This window comes from Hemicordylus capensis, chromosome 6, assembly GCF_027244095.1.
Source record: "Hemicordylus capensis ecotype Gifberg chromosome 6, rHemCap1.1.pri, whole genome shotgun sequence".
In the NCBI taxonomy this organism is placed as follows: domain Eukaryota; kingdom Metazoa; phylum Chordata; class Lepidosauria; order Squamata; family Cordylidae; genus Hemicordylus; species Hemicordylus capensis.
Window position 1 is genome coordinate 96,130,058 of NC_069662.1, and position 20,627 is coordinate 96,150,684.

The window sequence follows — 20,627 nt, forward strand, 5'->3', positions numbered from 1 at the left end:
GCTTGTCCACTATTATCCCCTGCTAATTGGGCAAAGAGGCATCTTTTGAAGTGGTGACTATTATATTGAGCAGGGAGAGAGCAACTGTCCTATCTAGCCCCCCATAAACCATTAAGAGGAAGTGGTGGCTTAGAATTTTTTGTTGAGATAAATTTCCTTCTTCAGGGATGCATAAGTGAAAACAGAGTTGTAAAATGCATTAGAGAGAGATACTTGAACATGGGCCATTTTTACTTATAATTCAGTGGTGACAAGCCTTTTCGAGTCATTCACCTGCCACTTCTTTGTGATGACTAAAACTAACTGTACACAGTACAACTAAGTACAGTAAATAAAGAGCCGTTCTGGCTCTTGCAAATGCTCAAGTTCTCAGATTCACTCTCTTGGACACCCACACAACTAAAATCTCTAATCATGGCTCTTCTTGCCCTCTACTGCTTTAGATTGGCCTGGGGGTGGGGGTGGGGACTGTCTTACCTGTCTTGCTTATTCCTAATCCTTAAGACCATCCTAATCACTGCTGCTTAATTCATTACAAAGCCTTCACTTCATCTCATGTGAATGTATCCACTTTTATTTCACTATATTATGCCTACAGGATTTCATTTGGCCCTTTACAAGACATTTCCATTCTACCTTACTTTCTGTATAGGTATAGACTTCCATTCTGGCTTACCAGTGAGCCCAACTTTTGTCACTTATGTGATGCCAGTGTTAGTGGTTTTGTTTTGTTTTTTCTTTGACAGTTGAACAGAACCACAAAAATAATAGTGGATATCTTTGCCTTCTGCTGGGTAGCAGAAGCTGAATAAGTTATACAAATTAGAAAAGCCTGCTTAAATTGCATAATTATATGGGCTATAGAATTCATTTTTTTCTTGGTTCACAAGTTGTTACCTAGACGAAGAAGGTTGAATTTTTAGTGTCAAGTTACTAAGCTGCTTGCAAATATTGAGCAATAGCCTGTAACAATTAGAAATGTTTAACCAACTTGGATCTAATTTTAAAAATGTTGTGACGTGATAAAAATTTTTTCACTTGGATAGTGGTCACTTTAATTCCAGATAACATACAATTTTTAACACAGGTGTATCCAAGGAAGGAGGAGCTGGTGCTGTTGATGAAGATGATTTTATAAAGGCATTTACAGATGTTCCTGCTGTACAGGTGAGATGCTCTCATTTAGTTTGAGATGTTTTAATTTAGTTATATTGTGCATTGGGTTTTTCCCCATTCCTCTGTGTTGTCAGATAATTTATGCATAAAGGCTATGACAGTCTTCTCTTTGGTAGGTATTCAGGTGTTCCAACTACTCTCTGATAGTTAATTCATTTGCATGAATTAAACACCAGCATTGCATGTGGACTGGGAAGAAAGAATCTTCCAAGTTTAGCTAGTGACTGAGTCATTGGGTGACAACCTTTTTTTGCAATGTGCAGCTTATCTATCGGAACTAACTAGAATGGATTGTCCTTCAAGAAAGAGAGTCCAACTAGTCAGGAATCTGTTGCATAAGACTCTCAACCACATCTGCTGTCTCCTTGTAGCATAAGGCAGCTATTGTAAGGTGGATTAATCTATAAGTGGCTTAAATACATGGTGTGGAGGATTCTGCACTGAGCAGGGAGTTGAACTAGGTGGTGATCAAGTCTTGCTCAATCCTTGGTTCTGTATAATACGAATTTGAATTCTGAAGTCTTATTTCTGCTTTAAACCAATTTGACTTATCACATTTGTGCTGCTTCTAGCACATTATGTTGTGCTGCAAAATAATTACTGACAAGTCGAACATTGCTTTGTAAACAAAGGCAGGAAGGGGACTGTGTGTTAACTAGGTTTGTTGTAGTTAGTTTGTGCTTGGGAGAAAATTTTGTTGTAGTTAGTTTGTGCTTGCCAGAAAGCCCACCAAACTCATTATTAAAATTTGTCTGAATCATAGATGCAGCAACAGATGCATAGATGCATGACCCCTTTGTTCTGAAGGATCAGTTTCCCTAGTTTTTCTATGCAGTGTATTTCTAAGCATACGTGTGACAGAGTGGCAGACATTCAAATTTTACAAAAAGAATGACTTTATACATTAAGGTTATGTGCTTCAGTATTTAATACATTCAGCAATGTATGCAGTAAATGCTTTAATTTAAAAATGCACACAATTCTGCATTAATATGTTCAGACATAACATCACACTATGGTTGAACTGTCCCCGAGGAGTCTCAGGCTCACATCCTCCCCATTGCCATTCTCCTTGTGCATGGCAATTCCCTCCTTCCAATCCTTGTTTGCAGGAAGCCAACAATTGTTGAATTGTTTGAACACGCAAAACATGCTTTACGCAAGTCCACAAACTCGGATCTTGGTTTGCAGGCAAGCACAAACCATAATTTGCCAGTCCAAACAATTGAACAATTCAAACTATGATTTTCTGCAAACAAGGATCGGAAGTGGGGAATAGTTGTGCATAAGGGGAGGAGGGTTTGAACCCTAGCTTCTTTACCTTGCTTATGTGTTTTGTCTGAATTCACCCATACAGTGAAAAGATAAGCACTGCTGTTCATGGACAGTTACATTAATGTTTGGGTGGGAGGGCTAAACACAGACCATGGTGGAGGCAGCATATCTTGTAGTCGTTTCCAAGATTCTCTCTGCGTCTAAGAGATCTATAACTTTCATAAAGCTACATGGCTTGAAATCTTAGTGGTTCCTATCTTATCAATAGCTATTGTCTTCAAACATAATATCATTTCGATCAAATACTGTATCTTTATAAATCCATACTCCTGTTTGTTTCCCTCACTGTGACTAGAAAACTTCACTACCATGTACTTTCTATCATGGCCTCTTTACTTCACCACATCAGAATTGATTTTCATTAGCCCTAAATTGTCTGTGTAAATAGTGTGAAATTAAAGCTTAAACTGTATTGATGGTAATTCCTGTCTTGTATTAACTTTCCAGTGTGGAGTAAAAAAACCTTCCTGCTAATCAAGAAAATGCTGCTGAATAATATGCTTTTTGGACAGTCTCTTAATATTGGAGTTTTAATATTAATAAATAAGCTTGACATGGCCTGAAACTGCTATTGCTTGGTGGCCAGGGCTGTGCAGTGTTGGCCCTTCAGCTATTGTTGGACTCCAGCTCTCACAGCCCCCATAGTCAGGCATGGTGGGAACAACAGCCAGAGGACCAAAGTTGTGCAGCCCTGGCTGAGACATTGCTGGAGCTTACACCTTGGTACAAATGTGCAAGTCCACTTTGAAATCTGTGACTGAATTACCAGTACAAAAATGCTGTATACGGGGGGAACTAGCATTTATATCTGATCACACATCAAAAAATCCTTGGCTAAATGATCAAATATTGGTCAACTATTACAATTTAATGTCTTTAGAACAGTACAAAAGAACATAGAGAATTGTGTGAATTTAATCAACTGCTATCTTCTGAAAACCTCCAGAGTCCAGTCCCTTCCAGAAGCTTTACAGACGTGCCATGCCAAACTATATGAAAGTCCTTCCTTATCATAGCAAATGCACTCAGCCCTGATTCATGATCTGTGCTGGAAAGATGCTTTCTTGAACGTTTGTCTTAGTGCCTCTGAGTATGTGGAGTCTTCCTCCCCTCTTTCTGAGGGGGAACAGAACTCTTTGGACTGATTCAGATATAATTCAGAACCACAATTAAACCTGGTTCCATTTGAATCAAGACTCAGGAGCGAGTGCATTCTCCGCCCACCTCATGTCCATGTGAGCATCTTCTTCCAGTTTAGGTTAGAATAGACCAAGATTAGTTGTGATGTCTGAATGGACCAATCCTACTTACTTGAAGTAAACTGCAATCCGTGTCCAATCCATAACTCTTTTGAAATGAGTTAAAGATTTTAGTTTTTCAGGTAAGTAGGTTAGAATAAACTGACAGTTTGGATGTCATGACCAATCTTGGTTGATTCTAACCCATGTTGGAAGTAGATGCTTGAATGGGAGAGGAGATTGTGCGCTACTGAGCCTCAGGGACATTGTGTCTTGATAATCTGCAAAGTTCACTTGCTTTGTGAAAGGAATACTTCCTTCCTAGTTAGGGATGGGCCCGGACCGGTCCGGAGGCCATTAAAAAAGCCTCTGGACCAGTCCGGACCTGGGCGGTCCAGTTCGGGTGGGGGGGTACCTTTAAGAGTGGCGGGAGGGTTTACTTACCCCTCCTGCTGCTTTCCTGCTGTGGCGCCGTAATCCTAAGAGTAATTGGGGCGGCAGGACACCTTCCTGCCGCCCCTTCCCCAACGTTGCTTGAAAAAACGCCCAGGAGTCCTTTGCGTGTGCGCGCTCGTCTCTGTGACGTGTGCGCGCGCAAAGGACTCCTGGGAGTTTTTTCAAGCAACGTCGGGGAAGGGGCGGCAGGGAGGTGTCCTTTCGCCCCAATTACTCTTAGAATTACGGTGCCACAGTGGGAAAGCGGCGGGAGGGGTAAGTAAACCCTCCTGCCGCTCTTAAAGGTAGCCCCCCACCCCAGTGCCGGACCGCAGTTGGCGGTTCCGTGCACACCCCTATTTCTAGTCTGAAGTCTGGTTTCCTGTGAACAACAGGAATTGTAGTCACCAGTTGTCACCAACCTCATGTGCTTTAGTTCATATGTATGCGCTGTGACGTACATTAATAGCAAACGTTATTGACTGGCATTTTTAATGTCGTCTTCCAATTTGGCAGCAGCCTAATACTAATAGTAATAATAACTTTATTTGTTAACCACCCCATAAGAAATTGTGTAGTGAACAATATACAATTAAAGCACATAAAACAAAACAAAAAACTTTTTAAAGCTTAAAAAAATCTATTTTAAGGCAAGCTTTACTGGGGAGGCTATTCTGTAAATGGGTTCCACTACTGAAAGGGCCTTCATTTCAAGCAGGGACTCTGAAAAAGATCTCGAGGTTTGAGTCGGGACATATGGGACAGGGCGCTCTCTCAGCTAACCTGTTCCTGAGCCATTAGATAACCTGGTCTTGAGCCATTTAGGGCTTTAAAGCACTTTGAATTGGGCCTGGAAACAGACTAGAAACCATTGCAACTGCTGAAGCACTGGTTTGATATGATCAAAACCACCAACTCAGTTGTTAATATGGGGTCCAGCTGAAGTCTCTGGACCACTTTCAAATGCAGCCCCATGAACAACTCATTGCAATGATCTAAACAGGAGGTTACCAGAGCATGAGTAACTGTGGCCAAGATATCTCCATCCAGGTAAGGTCGTACTGACATATTATTTTATTTATTAATTATTTATTTATTTAACATATTTTTATACTGCCCAAAACGTACGCCTCTGGGCGGTTTACAACAAAATAAAAACAGGAAGTATAACATTAGTTAAAACAAAAACAAGAAGTTTAAAACATTACAACAATTTAAAATTTTAAAACAATATTTTAAAACAGCATTAAAACCATTAAAACAATATTAATTAAAAGCCTGGGTGAACAGATGCATCTTTAAAGACTTTTAAAAAGCAGTCAGAGATGGGGAGGCTCTTATTTCACTAGGGAGCGCATTCCAAAGCCTCGGGGCAGCAACGGAGAAGGCCTGTCCCTGAGTGGCCACCAGACGAGCCGGTGGCAAATGCAGACGGACCTCTCCAGATGATCTCAGTGGGCGGTGTGGTTCATGACGAAGAAGTCGTTCTCTTAAATACCCAGGGCCCAAGCTGTTTAGGGCTTTATAGGTTATAACTAACACCTCTTATTTTGCCTGGAAACATATCGGCAGCCCGTGTAGCTCCTTCATTACAGGAATTATATGGTCTCTTCGAGATGACCCAGAGACCAACCTGGCTGCCACATTCTGGAGCAACTGTAGCTTCCGGACTGCATACAAGGTCATCAGCCAAAGCTGATGAAAAGGGGCAGAAATTCTGATTATTAGTCTTTATATGTATTTGCTTCATGATTTCTTTCTGTAATCTTAGTCTCTGATCAGAGATGTTTGGAGTTAAAGCATATGGCCAGTTTGAGAAGATGGGCCATGCAGCTATAGAGGGCCTGTAGAGGGGGTGTATACAGATACAACTTAGAATCGTTTAGAGCTGAGGGGTGAGGGCATTCATATAATTGCTATCAACACAATAATACAATCAAAAGATAGGGCATTGTTGATTATATGGATTATTTGACCATATCTATCCACAGGTCAAATAGATTGTCACTGGACAGTATTTGAACGTTCACTTGACTAGCATGCGAACCCTAAGTTGGACATCTTAAGTGCATAATTCTGTGAACTTTAGACAGGAATTATTAACCTGAATGAAAAATCATTTAAAATCAAACTTGAAATTAGTGCTTCTCCATCAATATAGCTTAGAGTTTTTTTTCTTGTAAAGCATCATGCTTTAATGAGAGAACAAAAATCCCCATGTAGTGTTCAGAGAACTTTCCAAACCTCATGCTTTTTATAGAAGTCAATTAATTCCGTGTTTTAATGAATTTTATTGCTTTGTGATACTATGCTCTTGTGATACTACATTGCCCTCTGTTGGCTGACTGCAACAGAAACATGGTTATTTTATAGCAGTCTGAAAAGGTATATCCAGGTCAGCACTCGTTTGTTACATTTATTTCTATGTTGTCCCTTGTCATCCCTGTATTAATATTTGTGAATTTTCCATATTTATGCACTCTCTTCTTCCCGAATTATGCATTTAGGTTTTAAATTTTGTGAATAAAGCTGAATTAGCACAGTTTTATTAATTTGGTTACATTCATCTATAAAGCCCTAAGAAGTTCTGGCCCTTAATACACAGGACTGCCTCCTAGGATTCAGGGAGTCAGATGGTTAAAAATTTGGATTCAGTTCCTGTTCAGGTGCAACATCATTTTTAACTCTCTGGATCAGTTCTCATCTAGAGTAAGGCGTGGTTCAGTAACTGGTTCAGCGTACATTTCATGTAGAGTAATATCAGACTACTTTGGTTGCAGTGTAAATCTACAAAATTTCAATAATGACTAATAACCTGAGCCAGAGGCGGGGTGGGGAGGCATTTCTTTGCCTCCTGTCCTTCAGCAGTATAACATTATTATTGTTCTGTGGACAGTTAAGATTCATCCCTAGGTCTTGCTTTTTTAATCATCTTACTTTACCTGCAAATCTAAAACGAAATATGCAAACAATATGCAGTGTTTTTCTATATTAATGGGAAGAAAGAATCTTCTAGTCTTAGTGGCCAGAGCAGAAAAAACTGGAGCCCCAGCCTAAAGGGGAAACTTCAAGTAAAGTAATTATTAATCAGGTTTTCATATCAGTCTCCCCTCCTCCAGACTCATTAGGGCTCTATCTAAATCTCTATCTCCCCTCTCTCAAGCAGGATTCTTTTCTCACCTAACAAACGGAAACAAATATACCCTGTTTAGGTTGTATGGTAAAGAAATAATAAAATATAAGCTTGTAGATAGTTACCACAGAGTCTGATGAGGCCTTGTTGCTGCTGAATAACAGTCTGTGGGTGGGAGGTTTCTAGGTGGGCAACAGACAGCCTACCAATCTCTACTGCTTCAGCTCCTCGTCTTTTGAAATGACTTACTGGGAAATATAATTTCCTTAATTTATAGCTGGAACAGAGAGGAGCTTTTCCTGCTCCTTGAAGAAGAATCTCTTAAGTGCCTGATTATTGAACCACGTATTCTGAACTGGTTACCGCTTTTTTGTTTAGGAGTTGTGTTCAAGTCAATCTTGAGATTTTAGGATCTGGTTCAGTTGCAGTTCACTGGGATGGGACCCTCTTTGAATTAGTTCTCAGGTTCGTGTTCTGTTAAATTCTGTAGGATTAGCATAGAATATCCTCCCTGCCATCAACATGCCATGACAGGAATACCACAGAAAGGTATTTTCAGTTAGGGATGGGCGGACCAGTCCAGCGGTTCGGTTCGGGGCTTCGGGGTCGAACTGCACCACCACCACCCTGGCCCCGTTGGACCGGAACCAGACTGCCAGGTCCGGTCTGGAAGGTCTGCGAACTTTTCTTTTTTAATTTTTTTAAAAAGTGAATAAATACCTTTAGCCCTTTCAGGGGGCTTGCTGAGGCCATGGGGGGAATGTCCATGTGTGTTCCCTCTCCCCCCCGCCAGCCTTCTTCATCACCGCCGCGGCCGGGTAAGTAAATCCTTTTCGGCCCTCTCGGAGGCCACCGAGAGGCCATTTTGGAGGCCACCGCACATGCGCAAATGCCCTCTGTGGACAGGGCATTTGCGCATGCGTTGCGGCCGCCAAAATGGCTGCCATTCGCTCTTACGGCGGCTCGAGAGGGCCGAAAAGCATTTACTTACCTGGCTGTGGCAGTGATGAAGAAGGCCGGCGGGGGGAGAGGGAACCCGTGTGGAAATACCACCACCACCCCCGCGGCCTCAGCAAGCGCCCCCCGAAGGGGCTAAAGGTAATTTATTCACTTTTTGAAAAATTAAAAAAAGAAAAGAAAAGTTCACGGACCGGTCCGGGGGGGGGTGTTGATTGGGGGCCGGACCGAACTGGCCCGGTTCCATTTGAGGACAGTCTGGCCTTGAACCAGGCCAGAGGGTTCCGTGCACACCCCTATTTTCTGTAGCTCCCCTTCAGTTGTTCAACTGGATTTTATAGACTGAGTAGAGAGGAGAGCATGAAATTGACTGGGGTATTTTTTGTAGTAGATAGCTGAAATTTGGCACACAGGTAGTCCAAAATGTTCTGATGACTAGAGAAGTCTGGAACAGACACTTTTGTATTCATTGCCTACAGTGTATTTCTTGCCTGCATTGTGACTTCTGCTTCTTACTGTTGCAACTCAAGCCATATTTGATAGGAATATAGAGTAAAGGACTTTGTTGTCTGTGTACGTTAACACTCCTCAGTTTATGAGAGAACCAGAATTTTTAGGAGCAGCCAGAAAAAAGATTTGCAGACTGTTCATATACATTTACAAGACACAGAAAGTTGAAATTATTTTAAATACTCAAACGAATTTTCTGCAGAGCAGATTGGCAAAAAACCCTGTAAGGGATTGGGAGGGAAGATTGCTAGTCATTCCTGTAGAAGGTTGCTTGGCTGGCTTGAACTAACTTGGGCTATTCACTTGGCAAGTCTCCAGTCTTAATCTCATATTTTTTTTAATTTTTCAGATCTATTCTAGTCGTGAACTTGAAGAAACGCTAAATAAAATCAGGGAGATCTTGTCAGATGACAAACATGATTGGGATCAAAGAGCCAGTGCGGTATATATTTTTACTGTTACATTTTACACATTATTTCTCTATGACTTGAAACAATAGTTTATTGTTCAGTACATCTGTTTGGAATCAGAAATGCTGCTGTTACATGACCCAACTTTTTTTAAATCCCCCTAGCTCAAGAAGGTCCGGTCATTGCTTGTTGCTGGAGCGGCACAGTATGACTGTTTTTTCCAGCACTTACGGTTATTGGATGGAGCATTTAAGTTATCGGCTAAAGATCTCAGATCACAAGTGGTTAGAGAAGCATGCATTACAGTAGCGTAAGTATGTGCTAAGTAAACTGAGATATGTAACTAAACTGGTTTGACAGTGGTAACTTTGAATACATTAGGGCTGTATAACAAAAAAAAAATGGACACACTATTTGATTATTTCCATACTATCTTAAAAGTTGCATGATTGACATACTACATACATGAGCACTATACAGTCCAGAACGTTGTTGTAGGATGCGTTAACACTTCTGCAGTGTGTTTTGTTACATGTGGCAATTTCCATTTCTTTTGCAGACTGTTAGTTTCCTGCTATTGCAAATTCCTTATTAAATGTACATTGATAAAAATGTTTAATCATAGGAATAAATAGCACTGCAGAACAGTGTTGAGACTACACAATATTGATATGCATTTGATTGTCCAAAGTGGAATTATAGTGATGAATCAAACAGTAACAGGACCGCTCCCCCTCCACTAGTTTTAATTCCAAACATTCAAAGTCATGAGCTGATATTCAGATAGGCTTAGAAATAAAAGACTTATTTCTCTCCTGGTTTTATAGCAATTGAAATATATATATATATATATTTCATGTCACACTTTGACTTTGGTTTGCAATTCTCATGGTAAAAGCATTATGGAAAGTCTGAGCACTAGTAGTGTTCAGATTGTGAGTTGGGCTAACCTGCCTCCTGACCTGCCACCTCAAAGGCTCCTTGCCAACCGATGTACCTGCTGGCTATGTATAATGGCTGCCAGCCTGTGAGCATGCACCATATTGTAAAGAAGCATAGGTCAGACTTCAGCAGCTATTATTTACAACAGAGGAAAGTGAGTGTTCAGTGGCACTGAGCATGGAGAATGGAGAAGAGACCAATATTTTGAGGACTTCCAGTAACCTCTTAAACAGTGCTCATCAAGGATCAGGAACCTTAGTTCTCCCCCCCACACCCCATTACCCAATATTTATGTTAAAATTATACCTCCACCTAGCTGAATATATCAGTTTGTCAATAATTGGCCTCTTTGTATTATGTAACTGTCAACGCGTTTATTTTGTAAAAGCACTTGAATGCATTGTGAAATAGGCATAACATAAGTGTTTTTACTTTGAGAAGTAATAATTAGTCCATAAGTCATTCAGGTCGTGATTTTTGGCAAGGTTCCAAAGAAATGGGAAATAGATAGCAGACTTACAGCACACATCGGTTGGGGTGGGGTGTGTGGGTGGGTGTGAGAGAGAGTGTAAATGAATGGAAAGAAGATTTGTTTTACAGTTATTTTAATGGAGACGCTTACCCCTTTTCTTCTGATGCCCTTAACATTGCTGTTTTCCAGTCAAATTACATACTATTTTCAGGCCTTGCCCTATTCTCTTAAGTCATCATGGCTGCCAAAATTTCAGTTAGTTTGTTGGGTTTCAAGGAACCCATTTTATGGACAATTATAAAAGACACACACTAGGATAAAATTTCAGTTCATTTTAATGAGACACCAAGCAGCTTTTCTGCAGCTGTTTTCCCTATCCTATTTGCATGAACTTGCCAGGTATTCTACAGCTCTCTTAAGACATCATATCTGAAAATGTTCAGATACACAAAACAAACATTTTTTACTCTCTAGGCAGTTAAAAAAGGGGATACAATTAGAATGATCTTATATTAATTTTGATGGGAAAGACTCAGCCGCTTTTCTGCTGCTTTTAATTTCAGTTTACCATGCTACTGGCATGAAATGTCTAGGTCTGCGGCCCTTCTAAAGGATTGGACCTTCCAAATTTCAAAACACAGAGGCTAAAGGTTTCCTGTTTTACAGGCCATTTAAAAAGGTGCACAACTAGTATAACCTTTGCATTGACTCCTAAGCAGCAGTGTGCACTAGGCAGATGGTGTGTAGGAGGAGAAGCAGCAGCACCAGCTACAGGAGAAATGTGTTTGTTTACCAGGACATTGGAGCAGGAGCTTTCATTCCCCCAACAGGGGATCGTGCGCTACCGGTGGTTCAGTTTCTTGCTGACTCCTGCCCTATTTTTTAAAAATGCAAAGAATTGTGTTGTCTTCACTGGGGAAATATTGCCATGGATAAGGGCTTTCCCCTAAAATTGAGTTGTCATCTTGAACTGGAATTAGATTAACCTTTGGCCTAACACAATAACACAATTGTGTGCACATTTGAAAATTTCAGTAGTATACATTATTCCCACATTTCCAGTAGTTCCATATTTCCAGTAGTATACATTATTTGGGAAAGTTAGTATTTGCAGTAAGTAATTAGCTATAGCAGGAGTTCTCAAACCTGGGTCCCCTGTTGATGCTGGACTAAAACATCATATGATGTTCGACTACAACTCTCATACTCCCCAGCCCCAATGGCCAAAGTCCAACATCTGGGGACCCAAATGTGAGAACTCTTGAGCTACAGTTTTTATCTTGGGCTGCTAAATTATTTCCAATAACCAGCTTTTTAAAATTATTTGCAGTCATCTTTCAACAGTTCTGGGAAACAAGTTTGATCATGGCGCGGAAGCCATTGTGCCTACTCTATTTAATCTGGTCCCTAATAGCGCCAAAGTCATGGCTACTTCTGGGTGTGCAGCCATTCGATTTATCATTCGTGTAAGTTTGTTTCTGTAATATTTTAAAATATACTTTGATATTATACATCACATACATTAGCTAGAGACATGTTATGCTCTTGGTGTGTACTGCTTTTGTGTGAACTGATTCCCTTTATGTGTCAATAATAAATATTGTGGCATGGAAATGCTTTCTTGTTTAAAAAGGGGGGAAATGTAAATTGCAAGTTGACTGTGGGCAACTTTCAAATACAAAGGCTGCTGGTAAATTTTATAGAAGTGCAAAGTAATGCATAATTTGGCAAAATACCTAATTTCATATGCTGATGGCATCTTAACTGTCTGTGACTATCCCGAAAGGAGATCTTGGGATCATAGTGATCTGCGCACAGGAAATGTCAACTCAGCATGCAACAGCAGTCAAAAGGGAAAAGAACTGAAAATAATGCCACCAGTATCATAATGCCTTCATATAAATATGGTGCAGTTGAATTTGAGTACAATCCTGGTCATCCCATCTAAAACAAATAAATTGAGTCCTGGAAAAGCTACAGTAAAAAGCAGCAAAGATAAGTGGGTTGAGACATTTCTTTATGATGAAAGTCTAAAGTGCAGGGGTGTGGGGAGACAAGTGGAGAACACATGTGATACAGGTTTATTAAGGTTTAAAGTGAAAGAATACACAGTATGTACAATGACTATGTTTATACTGCTTTTCAGCAAAAGTTCCCAAAGCAGTTTACATAGATATCTAACAAACAAATAAAATGGCTCCCTGTCCCTATAATCTAAAAAAGAAACATAAAATAGACACCAGCAACAGCCACTGGAGCCACCTAATGGTGCAGTGGGGAGGTAACTTGCCGTGTGAGCAAGAGGTTGCCAGTTCAAATCTCTGCTGGTATGTTTCCCAGACTATGGGAAACACCTATAGCAGCAGTGAAATAAGAAGATACTGAAAGGCATCATCTCATACTGCATGGGAGATGGCAATGGTAAACCCCTCCTGTATTTTATCAAAGATAACCACAGGGCTCTTTCGTTGCCAGGAGTTGACACCGACTCAGTGGCACAACTTTACCTTTACCAGCCACTGGAGGGAAGCTATGCTGGGGATGGATAGGGGCAGTTTTTCTTTCCCGCTAAAGAGAATCACCACTTTGAAAAGGTGCCTCTTTGCTCAGTTAGCAGGGGTAAATAGAGTAACTTATTTCCTCTGTCATAATACTGGAACTCTTGCCCACTCAGTGAATGAATCAGTGGTTGTTTTAAAATAGGCAAAATGATGTAATATTTTACAAGATGCGTAATTAACTTGTGGAATTCACTGCTGCAGGAAGAGACGACTAGTTTAGATGGCTTAAAAAAATAGAAAAGTGTAGAAAAAGTTAGTAAATTTCCTGAAAAGAGTTAGTATTAGCTACAATGGCTAAATCGCAGTATTCTTCTGAAAACCGAATGCTGGGAATATACAACGAGGAAGAGCTTTGTTGGGTTTAAGCCTTACTTGTAGGCTTCGTGGAGGCATCTGACTACCCTATTTTTAAAACAAAGTGCTGGATTAGATGGCCATTGGCCTGATCCAGATTGTCTCTTTAGTTCTTATTGGGACAGCTGCTTACATCCATTGAGCTGAAGAGTACATTTTAATGGTCTACTTTCGTTGAGTCTCTTACTATATTGATAGGCATAATCTTAGTGTAGTGTCTGAAGCACCGTCTGATGAACTTGCTAAAACTGCCCTCCTGTATTCTTAATCATTCTTGCTGATTGTTTTAAGAGCTCTATACAGTGTACTGAGCAGCTGTCCTTCACTGCTCCCCAAACTAGCGAAGCTCCTCTGACAATGTGTGATTGACATCAAGTGCCTTGTGGTAGATTTTTGAAAAACATTTTTCTCTCTTTTCAGCATACCCATGTGCCCAGACTCATACCTTTAATAACTAGCAACTGTACTTCAAAATCTGTTGCAGTCAGGAGGTGAGTGTATTAAGACTACCAAGCACACAATACCCAAGTTGCAAGTCTTTTATAACTCTAGCTGGTAGGTTCCTAAAACCGATCAGGGTTGATGTTAAGATATGTCCTAATTGATTGGTGTAATATAGTGTTCAGAGGTGTGCCAGACACCTCTCAGTAATAATTACATTATCTTAGCTTTGAAATTAGTAAGATTTCATTTAAAATGAGACCTTTTTTAATATGTAACATGCACGACTTGGTACACTAATATGTTTTTAAAAATATTTCTGTGTGTGCATGTCATGTTGGCATGGATTAGAAATTCCTGAGCTTCCAGTAATCAGAACAGTTTTGGTTAAATGTCAGATTGTTACCTGCCATAATAGTTCACAGCAATTTAGAATTTTCTTTAATTCTTGTATTTTCCAGGCGCTCTTTTGAATTTTTAGACCTGTTGTTGCAAGAGTGGCAAACTCATTCCTTGGAAAGGTATGATATGTGCTTATTTTTCCAGTCCAAAAAAAAAATTAGCTCCTGCTTTAATTCCAGAAATAGAAATGTAGCTGCTGCTTCTTTTTTGCATCAGTTCGATCTGGACTGGTTTTACACAATGTCCTCCCAATATCTCTCAGCTGCTCCATCACAAAAAAGAGTCAAGAGCTGCATCTCATCAAGCCTGCATGAGGAGAAGCCCCACCCCTGAGTGACAGTTACATCCGCTGCTGTGTAGCAGCGCATTGACTGGGCCAGAGCTATTTCCACATGGATTGTCCACTATCCCTAAGGACAGATGCTTCCTGGTTTTTTGGTGTTTTTTTTTTAATCCTTTTGGCAATGTGTGTTCTTGCTGCTGCTTAAAACATAACATTGATTTAGAAAAAGGCAGAGGGATGGCAGTGGGGAAGTTAAGAGACATGGGAGGAGCGTGGGATCAAGTGGCAGGAGCAACTGAGTAAACACAGTTTGAATGAAAAATGGAAGAAATTAAAATAAAAGAGATCAGTTTAGAATTGGGATGCAAACTAATGTCTTCTCTTTTTTAAAAAAAGAGGATAGTAGTAGAAGCTTTTTATAAGTCGTTTCAGTTAGATAGTGTTTGTAACTTCTTCATTTCTATAGATGAAATATATAGACATCCATATACATTTAAATGCTGATGTGCTGCAATACAGGGAAGTCCTTTCAACAGGCAGATGGATATGTGTGATCTAATCTGCTGTATTCCTAGTTCTAGGCATTTCGCTATATTACAGTTTGATGTTCTGCGGTGTCATGTACAGAAGCATTTATTTTTATTTCAGTTGTTTGCGATGTGAATTGTGTATCCCTTGGTTATCACAGCAAATTATCTCTGTGCAATTAAATTGCAGCTATAAGCAATGAACAACTTCTATACATCCTGCTAAAGGATAGATAATATATATTATTTAAAGATAGATTGCTAGCATCATATTTTTCCTTAGTCAATCAATCAAATTAGAACTCGTTATGAGGAAAAAATATTCAAGAAGCAAAGCTTATCACAAGATAATTGTATAATATTCTGTGTCTAACAGTAGGCTTGGGTTTTCTCTTGTAGGCATGCAGCTGTCTTGGTTGAAACTATTAAAAAGGGCATGCATGATGCTGATGCTGAAGTAAGAGTGGAGGCAAGAAAGTAAGTAGGGGAGTAGTTTGGCGGCATTATGAGTTCATGAACATTTAACTACTCTTGAAATTTTTGATATCTGCTAACAGGAGAAGGAAAATTGATGTTCTAAGAGGCCATAGTATTTCTAGACATGCTCGGACTCACTTTGAAATGGATGATAACACTTTTCTCAACTTTATATCAGAAATGAAATTTCTAGATTACCTTTTTATAATAGATCATACTGTATTTTGTATCAGAAAATGCTTGAGTGACCATACCATTCTCAATAAAGACTATTTGTGTTTACAGGACTTACTTGGGTCTAAGAAATCATTTTCCAGGTGAAGCAGAAGTACTGTATAATAATCTTGAACCATCTTATCAAAGAAGTCTCCATACATACTTAAAGAATTCTGGTAGCATCGCATCACTTCCCCAGTCAGACAGGTCATCTTCCAGCTCTCAGGAAAGCCTCAAGTAAGGGTCATTTTAGAAGAAAATATCCAGTCCCAACAAGCATGTACCACCTGCAGGATCAAGAACTGTGGTGTAAATTTTAAAATGTGCATTCCAGTCCAATCTGTATAGGTGGCATCTGAATTATTTTAAATGGGATGTGCATTCAAATGTGCATCCACATTCTGGCACAATAGTCACATATAAATACTATATTTACACGTGACTGTTTCAGTATTGTATCTTCTTAATCTTAACCTTAATCATTGTGATTAAAAATTATTAATAATCAGAACTGGTGTTGTATTTCCTGTTTTAGTTCACTAACTCAAGCTGCAGGAGTGAAAGAAACATAGAACGTAGGAGCTGGTCTTGTGGCAGTGAGCATGAATTGTCCCCTTTGCTAAGCAGAGTCTGCCCTGGTTTGCATTTGAACGGGAGACTATGTGTATGAGCACTGCAAAATATCCCCCTTAGGGAATATTCCTAAGAGATCTTCCCAGATGCTCTGCATGTTTGCATAGGTTCCAAATTCCATCCCTGGCATCTCCAAGATAGGACTGAGAGAGACTCTTGCCTGCAATCTTGGAGAGGTTGCTGCCAGTCTGTGTAGACAATACTGAGCAGAGATGGATCAATGATCTGAGTCGGTGTAAGGCAGCTTCCTATGTTCCTATGATCTTAAAGTACTAAATTCTATAAAATAAAGTAGGACTAAAAACTCAGGTCAGGGTATTATTTTATTTTACCATCCCAATGTTTTTAAGGACCTCCCCATGCAACAGTCTTGAAAATGAGTCTGTGGTCCATGTTCTCTTGTTTTGTAGTTTTTATGTTGATGTCAGAAAACATCTAATAATACCTTTATGGGCCATGGTTCCTGGTAGATTACCAGGGTGTGTTATAAGCTATTTATTAGCTGATAGACTGCCTTGAGTCTCCTTGGCAGCAGCTGAAACTTCAGCGGTATCTGTCAAAATCAGAAGGCAGCTGAATTTAAAGAATGAATTGTGTGGATCTGCCCAGGGTTGGTGGGGGCATGATAGTTTTACTATTAGTACTTCTCCCTGTAAAGTTTTTTATTTGGATACTAATATTACTGTTTTATGTTAAATCTGGTCTATTGATTGTAATAAATGTTTGCTTATTAGAAAATACGCAAGGGGAAAAGCTGCTTTATCACACCTACAGTAGTATTATTCTAGCTAGTAATATGGATTCACATGCATTTCTTACACATCCATAGCATTATTAAAAAAGAATATAATTTGCTGTCCTACAACTATTGTTGTTGTCTCCGTTTCAGTCGTCCTCTCTCTTCAAAATGGTCCACATCCAGTTCAGCAAACGTGGCTGGCAGAGGTAATTTTTCATTCTTTCATGCAACATTTTCCAGTGTACTAAACTAGACTTCATTTGAAAGTTCTAAAGGTTGATAGCTTAATCTTACCAAAGATTAATTTCCTTGAGAGCTGTATGCAGCTGTATGAGCCCCTGGTGGCGCAGTGGTAAAACTGCCGCCCTGTAACCAGAAGGTTACAAGTTCGATCCTGACCAGGGGCTCAAGGTTGACTCAGCCTTCCATCCTTCCGAGGTCGGTAAAATGAGTACCCAGAAATGTTGGGGGCAATATGCTAAATCATTGTAAACCGCTTAGAGAGCTTCGGCTATAGAGCGGTATATAAATGTAAGTGCTATTGCTATTGCTATTGCTAATGTCTTTAACGTTGCCACTTTTGCTCATAGTTGCAGGGGGTACGAAGACTGCTCCAAGCCCAGGAACGCTGCAGAGGTCTCGTAGTGATATTGATGTTAATGCTGCTGCTGGCGCGAAGGCACGTCATGCTGCTGGTCAGCCAGCAGGAGCTGGGCGCTTAGCAGCAGCTGGTTTACCTCCAGGATCATATGCTTCACTAGGTGAGAGAACCCTGTTTCACAGTACAATTCGCTTCTCCTTGGAATTCTCTGTGCATTTAAATGCATATTTTTTTTAGTCATTTTCAGTAATGTTATTGGGATATCCAGCTGTGTGAACTGAGAAACTGATGTCTCCTGGTGGGACATGACGACCTTTGGTTAAACTGCAGTTTGTACGCTCTTCAAACCTAGTTGTTTAAATGAAAAGTTGGTGCAAAGGAGCATTTCAGCATAGATAATGTTTAACTTGGTTTCCGTAAATAGAGGGAACTACAGATATCTTGATAGTATTGGGTTATCCTCTTTTTCTCAGGTTTTGAAGAAACAGTTCCATTTGTCATGCCACAAAATATATCAGTTTGAGAAAAGTTAGTGTTGTACCTTATACAGGCTGGAGTTGGAGGTCTGCACCATTGGGTAGCTGTCAGGGGTCCAAGGTCCACTGCTGATTCCTGAGACCACCTCTGCGCCTATAGCCTTCATGTGGTGGTGGAGGAGGAGGAGGAGGAGGAGTGCTTTTGGTGGAGGAGGAGTGCTTTCTGACCATCCCAAGTAATAGGGCATCCATGGAGGACAATTTGTTGAGGACCACTGAAACCTAGAGCCAGCCCTGACCTAATGTATGCTGAGCAGTTGAATACCTGGTGTGGATTTTATATAGCTACTTTTGTTACTGTGAACAAGTATGGCTTGAATGTGGTGGTCTTTCACATCAGCCTTTTGCAGATATTGCTTAAAGTTATTGGCTCTCATGTCTTTCATCACTTCGAATGATGTCTAATGATTTGAAGCAGCTTGGATATTGAGCAGGGGTGAGCAAGCGTTAATGTTTCTCCTTATGGTGCAGTTTGCAGTAAGAATAGAAATAAAGTAAAGTTGTGCTATCGAGTTGATGTTGACTCCTGGTGCCCACAGAGCCCTGCGGTTTTCTTTGGTAGAATACAAGAGGGGTTTACCATTCCCATCTCCCATGCTGTATGAGACGATGCCTTTCATCATCTTCCTATATTGCTGCTGCCCGATATAGGTGTTTCCCTTCGTCTGAGAAACATACCAGCAGGGATTCAAACCGGCAACCTCTTGCTCCCTTTGCAAGTTACTTCCCCACTGTGCCAGAGCTCCTGCTTATTTGTGTGTCTCCCTTTTCTTATTTGTAGGGAAAATTTCAAGTTCAGTCTCTTGCTTAAGAATTTATTTGAAAGCCTCATCTTAATTGTAGTAATAATGGAGAACAGAAAGCGGCAAAGAAGATGAAGAACTTCTGAGAACTTAACATGTGACTAACTGTTTAAATTCAAACTCATTCTCCCTTGGCTAACAGGGAAGGTTCTGTTGTTCTTCTACTAAATAGGGAAATATGCTTCTATAGCAAAGTTGTGTTGAACATAATTATTGAAGGGCTATAAATGTTTTCCAAAGCTATGATGACACACACACAAACTGAAGATTACAAATATTTACAAATGTATGCAAAATACGTAGGAGGAAAAGACTTTGACACTTCCTGTAGTATAGCTTTGTAATTTGCCACTCATCTGGTCCTGGACAAGCACCAAATAGCAGCCTACATAGCACTCTCACTCTCGATGCCAAGCTTGGCATCTAGCCTGAGCAGGAAAGCCACTGTTATGCCAGGCAGTGTGTTGTGTTTTGGGTCTCGTTTTGCTTTAAGTGGTACTACAGGTCGAGTATCGCTTATCCGGACTGCTTGGGACCAGCAGTGTTCTGGATTTTGGACTTTTCCAGATTTCGGAATTGTCCATAAACAGTACAGTGAGGCGGAACTCTTGCGAGAGCGCACGAGACTTCCAGCGGGAAAAACAATGGGGGCAGCGAGGAGGGGAGCGGAGGAGGCAGGCAGCAGCGGATGGTGAAAACAATGGCGGTGGGGCTGAGGGGGCAAAAACAATGGCGGCAGCAGGGGGCAAAAAACAATAGTGGCGGCAAGGAGGATGCGGCGGCAGGCGGCCCTGAGAGAGGCGGCGGGATGGCCCTGGCCCTGAGGAAGGCGGCTTGACCACATTTTAAAAGTGAGCTGAGGCGGTGGGGGTGGGTGTTGTTTTTTTTAACGGCATGGTGGTCCAGATTTTGATGTCCGGATAAGGGATACTCGACCTGTAGAAGAAAGAGATGGGTGACATATATACAGTACACTCACCAGTAATTATTTGCAAGGCTGCTACAGTTATCAATTTCAGTTCTACACTAGCCTGCTGTATTTTTAAAAAAGAATCTGTTTCACTTCAGTACAGCCTTCAGAAGCCACTCCAGCCTAGCAATTCCAACTTTCACCTGTTCCTTTAATCAATGGACAAACCTTTGCCACTTGGTCACCAGACTAGTTGTTCTACCTTGGCTTCTGCCTCTGCTGAGAAGCACTGGGGTACTCTGCTTAGGTGCTTCTTACTTAATGTAATCATCTATTTACTTCTGTATTACATTTGCTAATTGTCCTGTCCCCTTGTCCGCATCCAACCAGTCACTTCTGTTTATACCACAGCAGATAGGATCACACATGGGATCATCACAGCCCGTAAAAGTCAACATTAAAGATGCAGGAGGCATGAAAATACATCATCCTGGTATTTAATGTAGAAGGCAGCCTAGAATCAAAATTTCTTCAAA

At 40.5% G+C, this 20,627-nt stretch overlaps 1 protein-coding gene across 42 annotated transcripts in view; it reads left to right on the plus strand.

The window, feature by feature from the left end:
- The window catches only part of CLASP2 (cytoplasmic linker associated protein 2), a 193,847-nt gene that overhangs the window by 95,979 nt on the left and 77,241 nt on the right, over positions 1-20,627 (plus strand). For all 42 annotated transcript variants that reach the window (XM_053263355.1, XM_053263378.1, XM_053263356.1 and 39 more), the window contains 10 exons: positions 1,088-1,167; positions 9,134-9,226; positions 9,359-9,504; positions 11,939-12,074; positions 13,944-14,014; positions 14,426-14,485; positions 15,576-15,653; positions 15,939-16,106; positions 17,392-17,447; positions 17,832-18,002. In XM_053263355.1, coding sequence (XP_053119330.1) covers positions 1,088-1,167; positions 9,134-9,226; positions 9,359-9,504; positions 11,939-12,074; positions 13,944-14,014; positions 14,426-14,485; positions 15,576-15,653; positions 15,939-16,106; positions 17,392-17,447; positions 17,832-18,002 — 1,059 coding nt within the window. The remainder of the gene's footprint in view (positions 1-1,087; positions 1,168-9,133; positions 9,227-9,358; positions 9,505-11,938; positions 12,075-13,943; positions 14,015-14,425; positions 14,486-15,575; positions 15,654-15,938; positions 16,107-17,391; positions 17,448-17,831; positions 18,003-20,627) is intronic.